The sequence below is a fragment of the Chionomys nivalis genome, chromosome X (assembly GCF_950005125.1).
Source record: "Chionomys nivalis chromosome X, mChiNiv1.1, whole genome shotgun sequence".
NCBI classification, from domain to species: domain Eukaryota; kingdom Metazoa; phylum Chordata; class Mammalia; order Rodentia; family Cricetidae; genus Chionomys; species Chionomys nivalis.
The window spans coordinates 1,888,496-1,908,213 of record NC_080112.1 but is presented as its reverse complement, the minus strand read 5'-3'; the positions used below and the strand labels follow the sequence as shown (position 1 = coordinate 1,908,213).

At 50.2% G+C, this 19,718-nt stretch overlaps 3 protein-coding genes across 10 annotated transcripts; 2 read left to right on the top strand and 1 right to left on the bottom strand.

Annotated features, from left to right (window-relative positions):
• The first annotated feature begins 1,002 nt into the window (after positions 1-1,002).
• On the top strand, positions 1,003-5,860 carry Srpk3 (SRSF protein kinase 3). 2 transcript variants are annotated; one of them, XM_057759289.1, is made up of 15 exons: positions 1,003-1,077; positions 1,150-1,280; positions 1,468-1,576; positions 1,677-1,764; positions 2,040-2,127; positions 2,594-2,700; positions 2,771-2,936; positions 3,030-3,055; positions 3,555-3,684; positions 3,773-4,012; positions 4,101-4,201; positions 4,855-4,962; positions 5,062-5,131; positions 5,212-5,304; positions 5,445-5,860. In XM_057759289.1, the coding sequence occupies exons 1-15, from the start codon at positions 1,022-1,024 to the stop codon at positions 5,627-5,629; spliced, it is 1,698 nt and encodes a 565-aa protein (XP_057615272.1). In that variant the 5' UTR covers positions 1,003-1,021; the 3' UTR covers positions 5,630-5,860. The 2 variants fall into 2 exon arrangements, with proteins under 2 accessions (XP_057615272.1, XP_057615271.1); XM_057759288.1 differs by having other exon boundaries at positions 2,771-3,055.
• Positions 5,861-5,939: 79 nt separating this feature from the next.
• Idh3g (isocitrate dehydrogenase (NAD(+)) 3 non-catalytic subunit gamma) lies at positions 5,940-14,112 on the bottom strand. 2 transcript variants are annotated; one of them, XM_057759879.1, is made up of 13 exons: positions 13,949-14,112; positions 10,531-10,572; positions 10,176-10,187; positions 9,856-9,953; positions 9,358-9,470; positions 8,088-8,148; positions 7,839-7,971; positions 7,514-7,647; positions 7,123-7,225; positions 6,891-7,037; positions 6,533-6,627; positions 6,385-6,445; positions 5,940-6,139 (listed from the first exon to the last, which is right to left on the bottom strand). In XM_057759879.1, exons 1-13 carry the CDS (start codon positions 14,027-14,029, stop codon positions 6,038-6,040), a joined length of 1,182 nt encoding a protein of 393 aa, XP_057615862.1. In that variant the 5' UTR covers positions 14,030-14,112; the 3' UTR covers positions 5,940-6,037. The 2 variants fall into 2 exon arrangements, with proteins under 2 accessions (XP_057615862.1, XP_057615863.1); XM_057759880.1 differs by lacking the exon at positions 10,176-10,187 and having other exon boundaries at positions 13,949-14,111.
• Positions 14,113-14,189: 77 nt separating this feature from the next.
• On the top strand, positions 14,190-17,852 carry Ssr4 (signal sequence receptor subunit 4). 6 transcript variants are annotated; one of them, XM_057759884.1, is made up of 7 exons: positions 14,392-14,474; positions 14,777-14,910; positions 15,853-15,968; positions 16,783-16,857; positions 17,015-17,104; positions 17,311-17,376; positions 17,586-17,852. In XM_057759884.1, the coding sequence occupies exons 4-7, from the start codon at positions 16,786-16,788 to the stop codon at positions 17,688-17,690; spliced, it is 333 nt and encodes a 110-aa protein (XP_057615867.1). In that variant the 5' UTR covers positions 14,392-14,474; positions 14,777-14,910; positions 15,853-15,968; positions 16,783-16,785; the 3' UTR covers positions 17,691-17,852. The 6 variants fall into 6 exon arrangements, with proteins under 6 accessions (XP_057615868.1, XP_057615869.1, XP_057615865.1 ...); XM_057759883.1 differs by having other exon boundaries at positions 15,850-15,968; XM_057759885.1 differs by lacking the exon at positions 14,777-14,910 and having other exon boundaries at positions 14,190-14,474; positions 15,850-15,968.
• Positions 17,853-19,718: the final 1,866 nt, after the last annotated feature.

Sequence of the window (19,718 nt, the reverse complement as noted above, 5' to 3'; positions counted from 1 at the left end):
TAGTTCTAGCCTCTTATCAGCTAATTCTCACATCTTGATTAACCCATTTCTAATAATCTGTGTAGCACCATGAGGTGGTGGCTTACCGGGAAAGATTCAGCATGTCTGACCTGGCGGCTGGTTCCATTGCGTTTGCCCTCACTTCCCTTCTTCCCAGCATTCTGTTCTGTCTACTCCACCCATCTATGTTCTGACCTATCAGGCCAAGCAGTTTCTTTATTAATTAACCAATGAAAGCAACAGATAGACAGATGACCTTCCCACGTCAAGTCATTAAGGTAGAGGTGGCCAGCTCTGGAGCTAAGGGTAGGAGGCTATACAAGTCAATAGTGATCTGATGGGCTGGTTGCCTCTGATGGGAGTAATGAGTTGTTTTTAGCTTTCGCCTTTGACCCTTGCTCAGCAACATTTAAGGGAGATCTGGGCTCCCCACCTGTATTGGGAGGATCTGTGAATTACAAAAATGCTGGAATCAGGGCTGAGAATGAACAAAAAGTGGGGTTCAGATGGGACTGCCAGGGGTCACCTCCAAAAAGGTACTCACATGGGTTAAGTGGGAAGTTCAAGAAAGCAAGTGACATGCCACGTTTAGAGAGAGCTCAGCCTAAGTATCTGGTCACCATGTCAACTACATTCTTTCATAGGAACCTTTCACCACAGTCCTAGGGTGCAGGAGCTCCAGACTGCTCCATCTCCATGTAGGTGTCTTCCTTGGCTGGTCCTGGATTGTGGGGAATCCGTCTAGGGACTGAGTCACTGCCATAATCCCAGCTTGGTGGTCCCCTCTGTCTCTAGAGTGTGAGTGAAACAGGGGTTCAGCCTAGGGGCTGGACTCTCCAAGGCGGCCATCAGTGCACTGCCCCTCCCTCTGCTGCATACCTTGCCCACAGCTGAGCAGCTGGGAGGCTATTTATAAAGGCGGGTGAGATCAGCAGCAGAGGCTATAAATGCACTTGCCACGGCTGGGTCCCACAGAAACAGTGGGCCAGTGCATCAGAGAGCTTTGGGCTGCGACATCAGGATGAGTGCCAGTGCTGGTGGTAGTGGTGCTGTGGATTGTGGTGGCAGCAGCAGCAGGTATGATCAAGCTGGGGAGACTGAAGTCCCTTGCACCTTGTGAGCTCACTATGTTCTCCCTCTTCACCGCAGCTCTCAGACCTCCTGTGGGCCCGAGTCTTCAGGCTCTGAATTAGCTCCAGCCACACCAGCACCTCGGTTGCTGCAGGGGCTCCTGGGCTCTGATGATGAGGAGCAGGAAGACCCCAAGGACTATTGCAAGGGTAAGGCCTGACCTTGGCTGCACGTGGTCAGTCAGATTACCACTGTAGGGGCTTGGTAGAGCCTGGGAGGAAGAAGGTGCCCAGAGACTAAGCCCTTCATGGGACAGATGGTCAGCAGGACTAGGCTATCTTGAGGGATAGGAGAGAGAGAGATGTCCTGCTCTGATCTATTGGCTCCCTTCTGCAGGTGGCTACTACCCAGTGAAGATAGGTGATTTGTTCAATGGGCGGTACCACGTGGTGCGCAAGCTAGGCTGGGGCCACTTCTCTACCGTCTGGCTCTGCTGGGATATTCAGTGAGTGGCTGGTATCTGTCTGTGGGTTTGGTTGAGGCAACCACCATGACCATGTGAGTCTGGCAAAGGCTGGCAGCCTATGAGGGTCTCCGTATTACAGGCGCAAGCGCTTCGTGGCTCTGAAAGTAGTGAAGAGTGCAGGACATTACACAGAGACAGCTGTGGATGAGATCAAGCTCCTGAAATGTGTGAGGCGCCTCCCCTACTGTTCCCGGCTTCTTGAACTGCCTTGGGCCTGGCAATGTGGGGCCCTGCAGTGGGGCAGGGCTCCCAGAGGGGGCAGGCTCCAGCTGGCTCTGCCAAGTAAGAGGACCTAGAGGGCAGAGATCTGAAAGAGGCAGCTGCCTCTCTTTAAGTGGGCCCCAGCTGGACTGGGAAAGGGGGCCAGAAGTACTTTAGGGGAGCTGAGCAGCTGTGAGGAACAGGTTGGAGCCATCTGTGGCTCCTTGCCTTTTTGTTCCAGGTCCGGGACAGTGACCCTAGTGACCCCAAAAGAGAGACCATTGTTCAGCTCATTGATGACTTCAGAATCTCAGGAGTTAATGGAGTTCGTATCCTTCAAAGGATGAGAAATAGGGCAGTCGAAGGAATTCAGACTTCCGGTCTGCACCATGGGACTCAGCCCTTGCAGGGATAGCCCATGAAGCAACCCAACAATGCCCTTTGAGCATTTGTGTTTCTGAGCAGGGGAACGATGATTATCTGTGGATGCTGCTGAATGACCCTAAATATAAACGTATGCTTTTGAGGCCTTTTGGAACAATTGGGCAGAAGAGTTAAGGCTGGTCTAAGAGGCATCTCTAGGATGACAAAAGGTACCATCCCAACTGGCACATCTTTGCAGGTGACAGAAACACTATAAATAATAAACTGAGACAGTGGTAGCCACCAAGATGGTCCAGGGAAAGTTCTGCTTCCCTGACCTCTGCACAGCTGAAGCCTAGGTGCTTACAAGGTGGATTGTAGGTAAACCTGTGCCTTAGTTGTGTCTCTGGCTGCCCTTCACTCCAAGTCCAGATGTGTGCATGGTGCTAGAGGTTCTGGGTCACCAGCTCCTCAAGTGGATCATCAAGTCCAATTACCAGGGTCTGCCTGTGCCCTGTGTTAAGAGCATTGTTAGGCAGGTAGGTGCTGTCCCAGGCTGCCCAGTTTGGCTGGATGTGGCTGCTGTGGTTCAGCTGTAGCTTTCTCCAGGTGCTACATGGTCTGGATTACCTCCATACTAAGTGCAAGATCATTCACACGGACATCAAGCCTGAGAACATCCTACTGTGTGTCGGAGATGCCTACATCAGGCGCCTGGCTGCTGAAGCCACCGAGTGGCAGCAGACAGGGGCCCAGCCCCCATCCCGTTCCACAGGTATCAAGAGCATGTGTGGGGACTGGCACCAGAACTCTGGGCCTCAATCCCTGAATTACTATTCTTTTTTCTCTCCTCGATCCCTATCCCCAGTCAGTACTGCCCCCCAGGAGGTCTTGGTAAGTTGTGGCACCCCCACTCTTCCTGTCCCCTTTTCCCATCCAAGTCAGACGAGGACACATCCTCAGAGCTCGGCTCCTCAGCCACACCGGTTACACCTTTTGAACTTATGCAGCGGTCCCTCTAAAAAGCTGGGTACCTGAGAAGAGTGGTTACACAGAGTAGGTCATGTGCTCCAAGCTGCCTCTGGTGACTACTGGGCCCACTCCCACCTCAATGGAAGGATACTGTACCTTTCCCAAATGACTGCTTCGGACCACTTCATCTAAGCTAGGAGTGGACAAGGAACAATTTAGGGTGGGCCCACTAGGTTCTCCCCAAACCCACAAAGTTGTATGGAGTAGGGGTAGGAGGGTAGGCAGAGAAATGGATAAAGAGGCTGGGACTAAGTGTGAGACAAAAGGTAGTAGCGCCATTTTCCTGATGCCCATAGGAGTTAGTTCTGGGGTCCAGGGCTGGGCAGGGAAGCCAGGCAGGTGACCCTGACTCTGGTGGCAGACTGGTAAGCTGTCCAAAAACAAGAGGAAGAAGATGAGGCGCAAAAGGAAGCAACAGAAGCGGCTGCTGGAGGAGCGGCTGCGGGACTTGCAGAGGCTGGAGGCCATGGAGGTCGCAGTACAGGCTGAGGGTGAGGGGTCAAAAAGGGCACTGGGCCACTAAGTATGCATGTGGAATGCAGGCCTCTGCTCATATGGCCTTCTGCCCCTTCTTCACAGACTCCAGTTCAAGATTAGAGCGGGGCAGCGGCTCCACCTCCTCTTCAGGCTGCCACCCGGAGGGCACCAGGGCTGGCCCCTCTCCAGCCTCTTCATCCCCTGCGCCTGGAGGTGACCGCAGCCTTAGTCCCAGCTCACAGACCTCAGGTTTCTCAGGGTCTCTGTTCTCCACGGCTTCCTGCTCCATCCTCTCAGGCTCATCTAACCAGCGTGAGACTGGGGGTCTCCTGTCTCCTAGCAGTAAGTGTGGGAACAGTGGGTAGTAGATAGGCAGGACCAGGAAGAGTAGGGCTAGGATCAGTCTCTCTTCCTTCTCTTCTTTCCCTAGCACCATTTGGTGCTTCCAACCTCCTGGTGAACCCCCTGGAGCCCCAAAATGCAGACAAGATCAAGATCAAGATTGCAGACCTGGGCAACGCCTGCTGGGTGGTATGTTGAGCATTTTGGGATGACAGGGTGCTTGGTCTTGGGGAACCCTATCCTAGGCCTCTGGCACGGCCTACAATGCAAATAGCCAGCAGTCTTCTTGAGTATAGTTGAGAGCTACTTTTTGCTGCTCAAGCAGAAGTAGAAGAATCATGCCAGGCCAGAACGATGTCCATGGCAAGGGACAGGAGCTACTAGGAAGGAGCTACCCTCAGGTCACCTAAACAGTTCCTCTTGTAATATCTGGGGAACTCTTAAGAATAGAGTGAGTGGGCTGAAGAGATGGCTCAGTGGTTAAGAGCATTGCCTATTCTTCCAAAGGTCCTGAGTTCAAATCCCAGCAACCACATGGTGGCTCACAAACATCTATAATGAGGTCTGGTGACCTCTTCTGGCCTGCAGACAGAATATTGTATACATAATAAATATTAAAAAAAAGAATAGAGTGAGTGTACCACTGATCTTTGTTCATAACACGATACTTTGATTGCTGTGGAAAATATGATATAAAAATTTGGACTACAGAACTAAAAAGAAAAAGAATAGAGTGAGCTCCATGGAGCTCAGGTGCATGGACCAGAAGCAGATGTGGGCTGTGGGACAGGCTAGCCTGCACCCAGGCTCCTGCTCCCAGGGTTCGTTCCCTTTTCCTGCAGCACAAACACTTCACCGAGGACATTCAGACTCGGCAGTACAGGGCTGTGGAGGTGCTGATTGGTGCTGAGTATGGCCCCCCTGCTGACATCTGGAGCACAGCATGCATGGTATGCTAGTTCAGTTACCTCCAAGTCTAGGGCCAGCCACCCTCCTCCATGCCTAGGGTCAGCCACCTGCTACAGCCTCACTTCTCTCTTCCCTTCCAGGCCTTCGAGCTGGCCACTGGTGACTACCTATTTGAGCCTCACTCTGGAGAAGACTACAGTCGTGATGAGGGTAAGGGAGGCAAACCCTGGCCTTGGTTTTAGGATCTCCAGCTGCCCCACCCTGACACCCAATATTCTCTCTGTCCACAGACCACATTGCTCATATCGTGGAGCTTCTGGGAGACATCCCCCCAGCTTTTGCCCTCTCAGGCCGCTATTCACGGGAGTTCTTCAACCGCAGGGGTAGGGACCAAGTAGGCTTAGGCCACAAGGGCTAGGAGAGCAGAGGGGAGGTCAGGGACCTTGATTTGACAGAGAGAACACTGGGTACAACAAGCCTACCAGGCGACACAGTCTAATGTTGTGCCCCCCGCCCCCCCCAGGACAGCTGCGGCATATCCACAACCTCAAACATTGGGGCCTATATGAAGTGCTTATGGAGAAGTATGAGTGGCCCCTGGAGCAAGCTACACAGTTCAGTGCCTTCCTGTTGCCCATGATGGAGTACATCCCTGAGAAACGGGCCAGTGCTGCCGACTGCCTCCAGCACCCCTGGCTTAATCCCTAGATCTTACTGGAGCTGTCGACAGCAGGGACTGTGCTGGTTTTGCCCTAGCTCTCAGTGCCTTGAGGGAAAGCAGGCAACTTCTACCACCCTGTGGGAGTTGCTCTCCTACCTTGCTGGGTGCTGTTATGCTCACTCCCCAGCCCCCATGGCAGGACAGAAATTCTGGGGCAAGGCTCACATCTCAACCTGTCTACTTGTGATCCTCCTAGAGGGTCCTGAGTGGGAAAGAGTACCTGTTTCTTTCTTAATAAAGGAGGAACCAAAACACTGGTGTCTTGGTATGAGGTAAGCACGTGGCCAAGTTCTAGGGCAGAAGTGGCTTTATTCTGGAGCCCATCCACCAAGCTAGGAGGACTGCTAGAGTGAGAAGGGGGTCCTATGGACAGACTGAAATAAATGCAAGGATAGTTAAGCTTCGACAGCCCGGCCATTAATGATGCGGATGTGACGAATAATGTCCTGGATGGCTTGAGATGTGGTACCTTGGCCTCCAATGTCTGGAGTGTGCATCTGGAGGAAAACAGAAAGCTTGAACATATCAGGCCAAAGTCTGCCACAACCCTATGGTGGCCCAGGGCTACCCACTGTTTCCTATAGTTAGAAGGGCAAGGAACTGGCACCAGGAGGCCAATACCACCATTCCCTTACAGGCCACAGTCAGTGCTGGTCACTGCCTGAGGCATATAGGACTCATCAGACTAGTATAACATGGGCTAGAGGAAAGGAAACTGGAAGTGGGACAAGAGGAACCTTACATTTTCATTGTCCATGGATGCTAAGACAGCTTTGCGGATGGAGGTGGCATATGAGTGGAGCCTAGAGGATGAAGAGAACAAGCTTTTGGTTCTCAGGGCCTAGAGGCTGGCCAGAGGACTCATGATCGGGCATTAAGAAGCCACTTACTTGAGGTGGTCTAGCATCATGCAACTTGCTAGCAGTGTGGCAGTGGGGTTAGCAATGTTCTTATTGGCAATACTTTTGCCTGTGTTCCTTGTAGCCTGGAAAAGAGAAGAAGGGGGTAGGTGAGAAAATGTTAGACTACATAGCAGATGATTCTACTTGTGGGCCATACACAGTGAGGCACATCCCAGACACAGCAAAAGAAGGCATATCAGGGCTTGGGAGAGGGAATAGGGATGCTCATGGGTCTGTGTTTTCTTTAGAAACCTTAAGTCTTAAGCAGTACCAATGGCTGAACACCACTGTGGGATACCAACTATAACATAAGAGAAAGATGGCAGAGTTGTGCCTGGCTACTCACTGTCTCAAATACTGCATACACATGGCCATAATTGGCTCCAGCCACAAGGCCCGGGCCTCCAACTAGCCCTGCACATACGTTGTTGACGATGTTTCCATAGAGATTAGGCATCACCATGACATCAAACTGCTGAGGCCTGGATACTAGCTGTGGGAAAAGAAGCGAGCCAAGTTGTATAAGCCCTGAGAACCAAGGGTGGGCAGAAAGCTATGGGGCCAGCTGGGCTGATTACCTGCATTGTTGTGTTGTCCACAATCATGCTGTCAAAGGTGATCTGTGGGTAGCGGGCTGCCACCTCCCTGCAGCACTGGAGGAAGAGTCCATCACCCAGTTTCCTAGATGACAGGGGATACAAGACACCAGATTGGCCTCTCACTACAGTCAGTTGGAGAGGAGAAATAGGGTGTACAGAGAACCATGGAACCCTGAGGACTAATTTATAACCTATTCTCCATATGGAAAAACAAGCATAACCCCATCTATCTCGCCTCTTCTAGGGATGCACTATAGTGAGGACACAGAGCCTCAGGGACAACAGGATACAGTCCTGAGTGTGGTCACTGATACCCTAGACCCTACATGGACCTGTTCAAAGTAGGCAGAAAGGTACGGAGTATACATACATGATGTTGGCCTTGTGCACAGCCGTTACTTTCTTACGCCCACTCTCCTGGGCCAGCTTGAAAGCGTATTCAGCAATGCGCAGGGACTTGGCCTTGGTGATAATCTTCAGGCTCTCCACGACTCCTGCTACACTCTGAGAAGAGGTCAGGGGACAACAAAGGGCTTAATGGGAGTACCACAGGACGCAGCCTTATCACTAAGTATACTTGGCTTTTCCAATTCCTTGAGTAGGGGCACCTTTTCCTTGTTTCTGAAGCTCTCTCAACTATGACTCTGGCCATAATCATCACCGTCCACCCAAGAGGATCAAGTAGCTTTGCCTACCTCATGCTCCAGGCTGCTGTACTCTCCCTCTGTGTTTTCCCGCACAATGAGGATGTCTATGTCTTTGTGCCGGGTCACCACTCCTGGCAGGCTCTTACAGTGGATGACATTGGCATAGAGATCTAGGCTGGTGCTGGGAGGGTGACAGGGAGAAAGTCAAACCAGGCCCAATTAGTAACAGGATCATGAATGCCAGCATAGTCCACCCCGGTCTTCAAAGAGCCACCATGCTGTGTACATGACTCTCACCGAAGGATGTTGTTTCGGGATTTGTGAGATGGTGGCAGGTTATGATTTGTTTCGATGTTGCCTACAGAACAAAAACAAACAATATAGGCAAGCTGGAAAGGGATCTTCTGGGTTCAGCTGCATTGCCATATTCCCCTATCTGGCCCAGAGAACGTTCACCAAAGGTTGGAGAACTGGAGAAGACCATTTTCAGGAGCAAAATACTTCCTTGAACTCTATGATGTAACTGCCATTGTGAGCTCCATGAGGTTCAAAGGGATGTATACGTATGCATGTGTGTGTATGTATGTATCTGTGTGTGTGTGAGAGAGAGACTCATGATGAGTTTCAAGAACTTTGACAAGCACCTGGCATAGTAGGTACTCAGTAAATATTTACTAAATAAATTAATAGTTATGCTTGACAGCTAGCCAGGACACCGTGCCATTTACTACCTAGGCTAGCTCCACAGAGTGACCATTCCTGTATATGACTAAATTGGCTGTCCATGCTGGGGCCAACAAGGTGACCTTGGTCAGGGTTACTGCCAGGCCTTCATGCCCAGCTCAGGGGCAGGTGGGAGCTGCCTGAAAAAGGCCCCAACTAGGCCACAGAATGTCTGGGCCAGAGTGCCCCAGATATCTAGAGAAGGAAAACAGAGGCCCAGTGAGATCAATGAGATAGTATCTGCTAGAAGGTGATTAGACCATGACAAGCAGAAAAGTCTTTTTTGGTAGTCCAGCAGGACCACCTGTCCCCGCCTCCAAGGTGTTCCCAGACTGACTTCACCCAGTGCTTATGGCACCCTGTGGCTCGTTTAAGGCCCATTCAATGCCAACATATTCTTCACACAGAGCAGTGGATGGGTTAAACTTCATAAAATGATTATTAGTTTAAGGTTGTGCCACCCAATCAAGGCAAACCTCAGGGAGGATTATTAGAATGCTTATGTCCATGACTATGCCACTTGGAGTCAAGGCAGCAGGCACAGGGGTAAACTACATCTCTGATCTTTCGTTTTTGAAAAAAAGTCTGTGGGTCAAAGCAGATTCCAGCAGAGGCATGCCTCAGTGAAGAAAGGTGGGAGGAAGCTACTGAGCAAGCTCACACAGGCCATTGAAATAATAGAACCATACTGTCAACAGGCCACAGAAGCTTCTACCCAGATGCTAAGAACAAGAGTCATCAACAACCAGAAAAATCCCTGAAATTGGAACCATGGGAATCCACAAAAGTCAGTATACAGGCAAAAGGAATCACCATAGCACCCCAACCTGGTCCCTGGGCTCACCCTTCAGGGCCACACGGTTCCGGCGAATGGCCATGATGGCATTACGGATATCCTCCTCATCAGCGTTAGAGCTCACATGCACCTCTTCAAAGTCCACTGGCACACACGCATGTCTGCAGTAAAGTTAGGCTAAAAAGGCTTGCCTAGGGCCTTCCACACCCTTTCCTGAAGCCTTTATCAATCTCTTCCCTGCTGCTTTCCACCTTGACCTGGCTCCAGCTAAGAGGAAACTGGACCCATCCATGCCAAACATAAGGGTCACACTTGACCCCCACAGGACTGGTGCTACTTTCCTTGTACCCAGGTCAGTCTAGCAGGATGAGAAACATTGGGATGCAAGACCTGGCTTTACAAGCAGGCTTTCCCCCCGACTGGGTACTTGGGCAAAAGTACTCCCTGTGCTTCTTGGCACAAAGTTCTTGGGTGCTTCCAGATTGGTGTGGGGTACAACACTCTCTGGGAGAGAAGGTAAGGGAAGAAAGTCCAGGCCCTCCATACCTGAATACAGATTTAACATGTAACATGAGCTCCGGGCCGATGCCATCCCCTGGGATCATAGTGACTGTATGCCGCCCACCATACTTAGCAGATGGAGGCTAGAAGGGAGAGGGTGAAAGTGAGCCCTTTGGTACACCAATGTGCACCCTGACTTGAGCCAGTTCCCTTCTTCCCACCAGTACCAATCCCACAGGTCAGCCAAGGCAAGATTGCTATTCTGAGGCTCCTGATCAGCAGCCACCACCACCCCAAGACCACTGGACTTGGGTTAACCCCAAAGTAACTAAGAGCCCCTCAAATCTAATTCAGAGAATACTCACAATTGTTTGTTGCTAGAGGGAAGACAGAAAGGAAGAAGACATGGATCAGCCAAGGTTAGAGGAACAAGGCTGTGACCAGGGAATTGGGTTCATTCCCCTGGGGACTATATCTACCACAAATCAGAGGTGAGGTATGAGTGACTTCTGGAGACTGTGCCTCAGAGGGAAGGACAGGAAGGCCAGGGAGCAACACACAGTCATGTATACACATAGTACACACAGTCTCATGCACATTATGTGTGCATGTGCACGTGCACCTACGCACTTGGATGCACATGGAAACACATAAGCACAGCTCTCCCCCTCTCATGTATATGCGCATGTGTACATATACACATCCAAGGGAGGTACTTACTGAGGAAATGCTCCTCCGAGGGGCCTCAATGGCACCTAGAACCTGTCAAAGAGAACCCAGATGCCAATGTTAAGTTCGAAAGAGCTAGCCTAGCTCTTGGCAGAGAGAAACTGATAACCAGTAAACAACAGTTTATCATGTGCCTAGGACATTCCAAAGCCTCCATTCCCAGCAACTGTTCCACAGGAGCATCAGACAAAGTGGGCCCAATATTTCATTCCCTTTGTGAATCAGCATAATAAAAACTGTATGCCCAGCCTGGCATTGTAGCTTTAATCCTAGCCCCCAGAAGGCAGGGGCAAGAAGATCTTTGTGAGTTCAAGGCTGGCCAGCTTGGTCTACATAGTGAGTTCCAGGCCAGCAAGGGTGACAGAATGAGGTCTTGTCTCTAAAGCATAATAAAAACAGAACTGTATGTCCCCATCCCACTTGTGTATTGGCTTTGGATTCTCTTTTGGTCAATTACTGCTACATGTGCATGGAAAAAGACTGGTAAACTTGAAATGTTGCAAAAGAATACTCTCAACAAGTCAGCAACTCTGAGCAATAATTTCATTAGGTCTTTCCTCATTTTTCCTTATTACAAAGCCAGTACACAGCCACTATAATAAATGCAAATGGGTAAGGAAGTAAGGAAGGTATAGCAAGCACACCACTGCCCTGGGATAAGCACTGTCACCTGTAGGGAATGGTCCTTCAGAATAGACATAAAAAAATACTTAGAAACCCACAGCCATTTCTGGAAAGACTGATAACAGATACCAATCTCTAGTATGGCTATCACAAGGAAATGCAAGCAGCTTTATGGTGCATCCTGGACGGATTATGAATGTCCCCAATCTCATGACTGGGAAGCAGCTATGTTTGGCCATGCTGGTGACACTCTGATAGCTTCAGGAAAAAAAAAGCCATTTGGGCCAAATGGGCTAGGTGCTGAGAAGTAATCCACTGTCCTGGAAGGAGAGGCCGCATCCTCAGCTCCACAGAAAAGCTTAACTCCCCTTCTTGCTGTGCCTCACTCACTTAGAAATACTCAAGGAGGCACTGGCACGGCACAGCTAAATTCTTCCCTGTAAACTGATGATTTTCTGCCACTTACCCACCAGACAGTAGCAGAACGGTCTAACCAATAGCAGAGACATAGCCATTTTCTAAAGAGCATTGCCTTCTTTGCTCAGGTAGACTCTGACCCTCCCTCTCTGGGTTCTCCTAGCCCACAGTTACAAGAGGCCCAGGAACCATGGCACTAGCAAAGCAGGAATGCCACTCAATGGCCCAAGCCAAGAACTAGGAAGGTTGACTGCTAGGGCCAGAGCCCCAAAGGTCCCTCACTACGTATGCAGCCATAGGCATACTTGGAACTTCTTTGTTTTTTTTCTAGTACTTGTCAACATCAGATTCATCTTGTGTGCAGGGTTTCCATGCCTTCTATCAGAAGGTAGTATAGATAGCCCTTCCTTCTGGGAGCCTTCCCTGGGCTATTAAGTTCTACTTATACCTTACCCCTACCCATCTAAGAAACATAACTCTACCTGATTATCACCTCCCTGCTCTCTTTCTAACCTCTGAGAACAGAGCACATATTTGTCTGACCCTCCCCTCCTGTCATTCCAAGACCATGCACAGTGCCTAGCCCAGTGCTTGGATGACAAGGACCATTTCCTAAGTGAATAAGAACGTCAGAAAACGAAGAAACAGATGGAGACCAAGGATATCTAGTAAATCTGCCATTTGCTACTCGTGAAATGGTTGTGTGTCTTTATCAAAATCCATGGAATAGCAATCAGGCATAGCAGCACACACCTGTAGTCCTAGCACCTAGGAGGTGAGGCAGGAGGACCGGAAAAATTCAAGATCATTCTCATATACATAACAATTTCAAGGCTAGCCTGGGTAACGTAAACTATGCTTCAAAAATCAAAAAGAGGGGCAATTGGTCAACCCATGGAATGGAGGCACCAATTTCATTTAACTGCTGGAAAGTCTAAACAAGAGGAGGTATACAAGTTGTTCACAAGCCCCAGCAGGATGGAGCTGAGCTAAAGTACACCGACCCTCACTCTACTAGCTTCTCAGTCAGAGAGTTAGTTCAAAGTTAGTGTCCCTGGGAGCTGCAAGGCTGACCACAGTAACTCCCAGCAGTGAATGCCTCCTGGGCTTCAGCTGTGACAATGAGCCAGCCTGCTAAGGGCCTGCACCAGGTGTGACTCACAGTCTCAGCAGCCCTGTTCACGGAAGGCAACAGCACTGTTAGTGCTGAACCTGTCCCACAGTTGCTACCTGTGCCAGATGTGACAACGGCCTTTGTCCCAGTCAGAAAAGTCCCCAAACACAAATCCTTAATCTTGCTCTATACAGATGTGAGTAGTTTCTTTTAGGGGATTACAAAGCTCTCCCTCATACACCCAGATTGTCCAATCAAAGTAGCCCAATATGAGGCAGGTTGAGGAGTTGAAGTCCACATTTTAAATAGAATTCAATAAGCATATACAACTCCCTCTCCCAGAGAACAGAGGGGAGAAACATAGTAAGTAAAAGAGGCTGCAGGCAACATTGAGTTCTGGAAGCTAAGAGTTGTCAAATGCTTTGAGAATGTGAAGTCCTCTTTCTTCACTGGACAGAAAGGAAACTGGAACTCAGAGAGAGAACTGGCTTAAGGCCATGCTCTGGGTCAGTGGGGGAACATGGTCTGGAGGTCAGAGCTCTTATTCCCCAGAGCTAGTTGCTGGTTGGCTGGTGCTAAGCCGTGCTAACCAAAAGCTAAACGGGCTAACCAAGACTCCCAAAGAGAAAGTTGAGGAAGCAAAGCCCCAGCGGCTTCCAGTCTCAGAACCCTGGTTCAGTCTCATTACAGGGGCTTGGGTTTGCTTGTTGGCCTTTTGGCTAGAATCAAGTGTCAAGCCGCTTGAGAGGCAGGGGGTCTGGAGCTATAAGAAGGATCAAGAGTCATTCGTAAAGGCTGAGTCTCCACCTCCAGTAGGACAGGTGACAAAGCAGTCTAAGAGAGGGAAACCCAGGGAGTAATTGACTCCGGGAACCAGACACCAACGCAAGTGGAAAGGGCGAGGCGGGCAAGAACACGTGACCTCTTCAAAAGGGCTTCCACAAGGACACCAGGGAGGACACACTCAGCCACAGCGATCCACCTTTCCAGCTCTTCCGGAGCCCCTGTCACCAGCTACAGACCACCCCCTCCCTAGAGGAGCCAGACCAGAGCCAACTTCGGCCATCCTCCTCACTGAAAGCAGATGTGACCAATGAACCCCGGCGTGCAGCCCTCTCCCCGCCCCTCCTAAGGCCCGCACAGCCAATTGCACTCCAGGTCGCTCAAAGAGCCGCTACCCCACTCCTGGTCTCAATGGGGTGTGAAGTCCCCCAGTGAGCGCTGCAACTGTCCCACCACCCATTCACCACTCACCTCCCAAGGACGGCAGAGGACAGCTGGCCTGAACACTGCCTTTGCAGCACTGCCAGCAGCTATTGCCACCTTCAGCGCCATGACGAAAAGTGAGGACCTCTACAGGTCAAAACGTTAAGACACCGTTCTCGCGAGAATTTAGCCAGTGAGAGGTCCGGGGTGCGGGATAAGAAAAGCTAGCACTACGCACGCGCACGGTTTCATAGGTTCCTACGCCCCCTTCCGGTTCCTGGAGCACTGTTGTCGCCATCTTGTTGGGGGGGAAAAGGAGGGAAGTGCCACCGGTTGGGACTCTGGCCGGGAAAGCGGACACGTCAGTGCCGCCAGCAACGTCACCAGGCCCGGCCCAGCCCGACTGTGCACGATTGGGTGTTGAGATCGCTTACGCGTCGCGCTTCCTCGTCTGCTCCGCATGTTCAGGGCGGCTTGCTCTCTTTTCCTTTCGGCAGAGAAGAGGCGATGGCGGCGATGGCATCTTTCGGCGCCCTGGCGCTACTCCTGCTGTCCAGCTTATCTTGCTGCTCAGGTAGCGGCCTGACCGGACCTTATTTTGGGCGAACCTCTGTCCCATAGCAGGTGGTGTTGGGGGAGGAAGGGTGCGCGCGAGGCTGGGGTCTGGCCCTTCCTGGGGCTCTTCGCTGCTGGGATCTAACCCCGCTGGGTATCGTGTCGTGGCGAGCGAAGCACCACATACACGTTTACCTGCCAGCCAGGCGGCTGGAAGAGCAAATCCTTCCATGTCTGCTTTTGGGAGTACCCCAAAGGCGCACTATGCTCCGGCCATCAGTTCCAGCCGGGAAGGTGATATGTCCTTGATTCCTGTTTCAGAAGGTAGTCGCAAGAGCAGTGCTTATCAGCACCTGGCAATAACCTGTGTGAGAAGTAGTGCTGGCAGAGAGGAACCAGTATCGTGTAGGCCAGGCTAAGAGAGGAAGCAAGGACACTCCAGGCAGAGGAGCAGAGTAAGTGCTGGAGGCAAGTTAGAGAGGGAGCCAAAGAAGTGAACAAGGGCTTTTAGTGCCCAGAGCCTCGACTTTCCATGAGGCCCTGGTATATCCTTCCCAAGGTTCATAGCAGAATTGAGCAGTGCACAGATCCATTGATAACTCCCTGTGGTGGGGTTGAACTCAACCTGGAGTCCAGACGCCTGTTTTGGAACTTTTTAGAGGACCGCCTCAAAGAGACAAACCTGGCTTTAAAACCTTTTAGGGGCTCCACAATGTCCACAGGAAAAAGGCCCAGCTTAGCGGGGTACTGAAGGGTTCCAAGACACAGAACAGTTGGATAGGACTTTCCCAGTTAGTGTTTACTTAATACCCTGTGACATAATAACCTTATTTTTTCCCTGTGACCACATTTCTTTAGACGTGTTTAGTTACAGGAACAGGTTGATGTTTGGGTCCAGAGTTTACTTCTCTCTGGAAACACTAGGACCATTCTTGGCATTGTCTAGAGACTCTTCTTTGAAAGTCCTTGTGTGTTGCCAGTACCCCACTTAGTGTCTACAGAATGCTTTCAGTACATGAGGCTATCTTGGTTTACTGGGCTTCTGGGGTGCTTCAGGCCCAGGTAAGCTGCTTTGTGGCCTCCGTGACCTGGACTCAGGTACTAATTCAATAAATCAGACCCCTCAAATACACTCCTGCTCCTTCCATGTTTTTGCATCCATGTTTTTACCTCTGCAGAGTCTTCCCTACCCCATCCTGACCTGTCTCAACATCTCTCACTGGTCCCTTCCATTATACTTCAGACCGAGTACTAGAATCCACCTCCCAGACCTCCCTGTCAGCAACAGAAGGACTTGTGTGTCCTCAGTTCACCAAGTCTGAGAGGCAGAGCCAGGGTAAACCCTTTTGCCTTTTGCCTGGAACACACAAATTGGCTTTGCCTCTTCCCCACAGCAGAAGCCTGCCTGGAGCCCCAGATCACCCCTTCTTACTATACAACCTCAGATGCTGTCATTTCTACAGAGACCGTATTCATCGTGGAGATCTCACTGACTTGCAAGAACAGGGTCCAGGTGAGACAGTAGGACTCAGCAGAGAGGGTTCAGGGGAAGAGATAAGGGTGGCAGTGCTCTTCACTGGCAGTTGACAGTGACCCGAGGATCCTATCAACTGGGAGAATAAGGATTCCAATTCACAGGGTGCAGGAGAGATGAGGGCACAGTGAGGCCAGATCCTAGCAAGTACTTCAAGAGCATTTTCCTGACCTTATTGGTATGCTTTGCCTCCATGCAGTAATGTGGGTAGATACCCCACTGTTTCCTGGATGAATGTCTGGAACGGGAGAAAGAACTAGTGTCAGACCCCATGACCCTTCATCTTCTTTCTGGTTGCAGTTTGCCTGCGTGTGTGTCTGGATGGATATTCTCTGAGTTTAAAATTGGAAACCCCAGCCTGAGCCCCTGACCTGCTCTTTCAAAAATCTAAAAGAAATTGGACCTTATTTTGGGGGAGGGTCAATACTCTATGGTTAAATACCTCGTTTGGCATGAAACAAGGCCATTTTTATCATCCTACTTCTGTATACAGCTAATAGACTTGCTGTGGGTTAGGTTAAGCTGGTCATAGGGAAGATCTTGCTCTACTCACCTCTAGGGAAACAGGAAGGAAGATGGTGACAGTATCCATGGGTATGACCTAGCATGGCTATGGGCTGTGGAAGGCATTTGCCTTGGGTCTTCTATAGCAACCCCTACCAATATAGCCTTCAACTGGACTACTCTTCCTAGTCATGGTACTGCTTTGAGCCGCATAATGGGGGTTCTGTGTGTGCCCAAAGAAGGAAAATGTGACTCTTGCTTTATTATCCTCACTCCTTCCCCAATCCAGAACATGGCTCTTTATGCTGACGTTAGTGGAAAACAGTTTCCTGTAACCCGGGGCCAGGATGTGGGCCGATACCAGGTAAGGGCTACTGAATCCAGGGTTGTTGGGGAAATGGCTCAAAACAGGGTTAGAGATCAAAGACTCAAGCACCTGCTCATAATGGTGCTGTGCCCGCACTAGCAGAGTAGCCCTTCATGTGTCTGCTATGCCCGCCCTTTGCCAAACACCCAACAAGGTTTCATGGAGCCTGGAGCACAAGAGCGCCCACGCAGGCACTTATGAGGTCAGATTCTTCGATGAAGAGTCCTACAGCCTCCTAAGGAAGGCAAGTGTCATCTGGGAACTGCATGCCCCATTTCTGTAGCCCTGTCATCCTGATCGCTATGTACTGCCCTTCTGCACCATCAGCAGTGTAGCTTACACGGAGCAGGAGCCTTCTTCCTGCTCCTGCTTCTTCATTTGTCTCTTGCTCATTTCTCCCTTAACTGGAAGCCTGTCCAGCACCTTTTGACCCCAGCACCTCCCTTACAGGCTCAGAGAAATAATGAGGACGTTTCCATCATCCCACCCCTGTTTACAGTCAGTGTGGATCATCGGGTAAGTGGCCTTGTCTTGGGAGCAGAGAACACAGGGCACACTTCATTTATTCATTTGGGGGGGGGTGAGTTTAAGTGAAAGCTACCATCTGCTGCAGCCCAAGTTTTGGTATCACTGCTCTCTGTGTTCTGAGAACAAGTGACTAAGAGTGGCTGGCCTACTCTCCTCTGTCACTCGCCTGAGGTAATTTTGATCTTTTTCTTATATAGGGCACCTGGAATGGGCCTTGGGTCTCCACAGAAGTGCTGGCTGCAGTGATCGGCATAGTGATCTACTACCTAGCCTTCAGTGCAAAGAGCCACATCCAGGCCTGAGGGCAGCATCCTCAGCCTTCTATTGCTTCTTTCAATAAACAGTTGCTATCTGTCATGAGTACATTTAAGACACGGGACTCCTGTGTCTTTGGGGAGGGCTGGGAATCCAGCTGCCCTTGTCTGCCTGGACAGTAGTGATACTGAATGGATAATTGTACTTTCCCTGGTGTCCTGTTTTCTTTCATTGTTCTGATTGCCAAAATGGCTTAGGCTTTCTCTTTTCTAGTATAAGGCCTCTTTAGAAAAGATCATCTTTCCAGCCAGGTAGTGGTGGCACACACCTTTAATTTAATCTCAGTACTTGGGAAGCAGGGGAGGGGATCTCAGAGTTTGTGGCCATCCTGGTTTACAGAGCAAATTCAAGGATAGCCAGGGATACATAGAAGCCCTGTTAACACTAAAGAAAAAAAAAGTCCATCTGTCTTGACCTCACCAGTCCCCACAGCAGAGCTGGGTTTCCACCTGGCTTCTTGTCAGGAAGTCTTCCCATGGTCAGCTAATGGTAGGCAGGACCCTGGGACTCTTTAGGATTGCTTTGGGCTGGAGGGCTCCTTTAACTGCACATGTGGTTGGGAATGACACCTTTACATGCAGAGAAGGCAGGGGCCTTTTGTAGTCTCCCCCAAATTCAGCAGTCAAAACTTATAATCAGCCTCATCTTTGTGGTAGCTCCTATGTTGGAGATGGTCATAAGCTATATGTAAGTGCTTTTGTGCTTTGCTTGCCTAGTAGCTAAAATTGTTATGTGTGCAGCTGCCCTAAGCACTCTTACATCCTAATCCTAACCAGCCTGTGATGCTTCCTGGCCTGATGCTGCTCACATCCAATATACTGCTTGATCTTTGAAGCTCAGACTCTTACACCTCCAGAAGTATGTTCTTTCTCTAGTGAGGCCTCTGCTATGAGCATGTAAGGCCTGAAAGACAAAGGCCAGGAACTCCTGCTTGTACTCCTCCATGTTCTTTGCCAAGGTTTCAGGAAAAGCTTGAGTAGTGTTCCTTCTTAGTACTAGGGAAAGTTGGTTGGGGGGAAGAAGCTAGATACCAAGTCCCAAGTAAATCTACCCCGCTGTATGACTAAAGCCACTTTACTTGTGCTATCTAGTCTCCAGAGTAGGTCATTGGAACACTTGGCCACACCCTAGGGGATCCTTGTTTAACCTCTAGAAGGGTTGGGTTGTGGGAGATGTCATAGACTGTAAGTGCAGCTTACTCAGGCTCATCCAAGCTAAGGGGTCTGCCATGCCCAGTACTTGGGGAGCACTAGGACAATAGTAGGTGAGCAGTAAAGGCCAGAGGTGGGAGCAATAGCTTCTCTTGGCTGCTGAAGTACAAATGACAAGTCACCTATGTTCTGGCCGATCAGTAGTGAGGAAGTAGCAACAGCTATTGGCCAATTAGTTGCTTTCTGGTTCTGGCTCCACCACCTGGCCAGATGGCAATGCTAGCTAAATGTGAAGTTGATGTTGCAAGCTTTCAGTAATTGTTGCCAGCCAAGGCAGCATAAGCTTCGAAACAGTATCAGCCCACATTCTGGTCCTGAGATCCCCACAGCCAGAGAACAATAGGATTATTCCAGACCTCACAGTAGCTGGTCCCACTAGGAAAGGGTAGGAAGCTGGAGACACCCCTCAAAGCAACCGAAGAAATATCTGGCTCTCTGTTCTCCCATTCCCACCACTGCCTACAAGCCTCCTCTTCTCCCTACTCACCAGCAAGGCTATGTACAGTCCCACCCAAAGTTGTTGAATGGCAGGGAGGTGAGGCTGTGTCCTTGTGACCCAGCCTTCTCAGCAAAAGGGCTCAGCTTCTGGGAATGGATCCTCAAATTTCCCACTCACATTCACCCTCACCACCAATTTGCTGTGGAAATCTGGGCACTTAAGAACTAATGAACTGACATCTCCCAGCACAAACAGCAATGAACACAGAGAGTCCAATCAACGTAGTAAAAAGGCAGCTTGCTTTATTCTTGGAATGTAGATGGGGAACAGGGGTTTCCTGTAGCCTCCCATCATGAGCTTCACCA

Bases quoted from the DNA above. Each gene is read 5' to 3' on its own strand.
- Srpk3 (XM_057759288.1), top strand. From the start codon at position 1,022: ATGAGTGCCAGTGCTGGTGGTAGTGGTGCTGTGGATTGTGGTGGCAGC. The intron at 1,281-1,467 runs GTAAGGCCTGAC...TCCCTTCTGCAG, and splicing joins CCCCAAGGACTATTGCAAGG to GTGGCTACTACCCAGTGAAG. The intron at 1,577-1,676 runs GTGAGTGGCTGG...TCCGTATTACAG, and splicing joins TGGCTCTGCTGGGATATTCA to GCGCAAGCGCTTCGTGGCTC.
- Idh3g (XM_057759879.1), bottom strand. From the start codon at position 14,029: ATGGCGCTGAAGGTGGCAATAGCTGCTGGCAGTGCTGCAAAGGCAGTG. The intron at 8,149-9,357 runs GTGAGCCCAGGG...TTTGTTCTGTAG, and splicing joins GAACCGTGTGGCCCTGAAGG to GCAACATCGAAACAAATCAT. The intron at 7,038-7,122 runs GTAATCAGCCCA...CTTTTCCCACAG, and splicing joins TGGACAACACAACAATGCAG to CTAGTATCCAGGCCTCAGCA.
- Ssr4 (XM_057759885.1), top strand. From the start codon at position 14,408: ATGGCGGCGATGGCATCTTTCGGCGCCCTGGCGCTACTCCTGCTGTCC. The intron at 14,475-15,849 runs GTAGCGGCCTGA...TCTTCCCCACAG, and splicing joins CAGCTTATCTTGCTGCTCAG to CAGAAGCCTGCCTGGAGCCC. The intron at 15,969-16,782 runs GTGAGACAGTAG...TCCCCAATCCAG, and splicing joins CTTGCAAGAACAGGGTCCAG to AACATGGCTCTTTATGCTGA.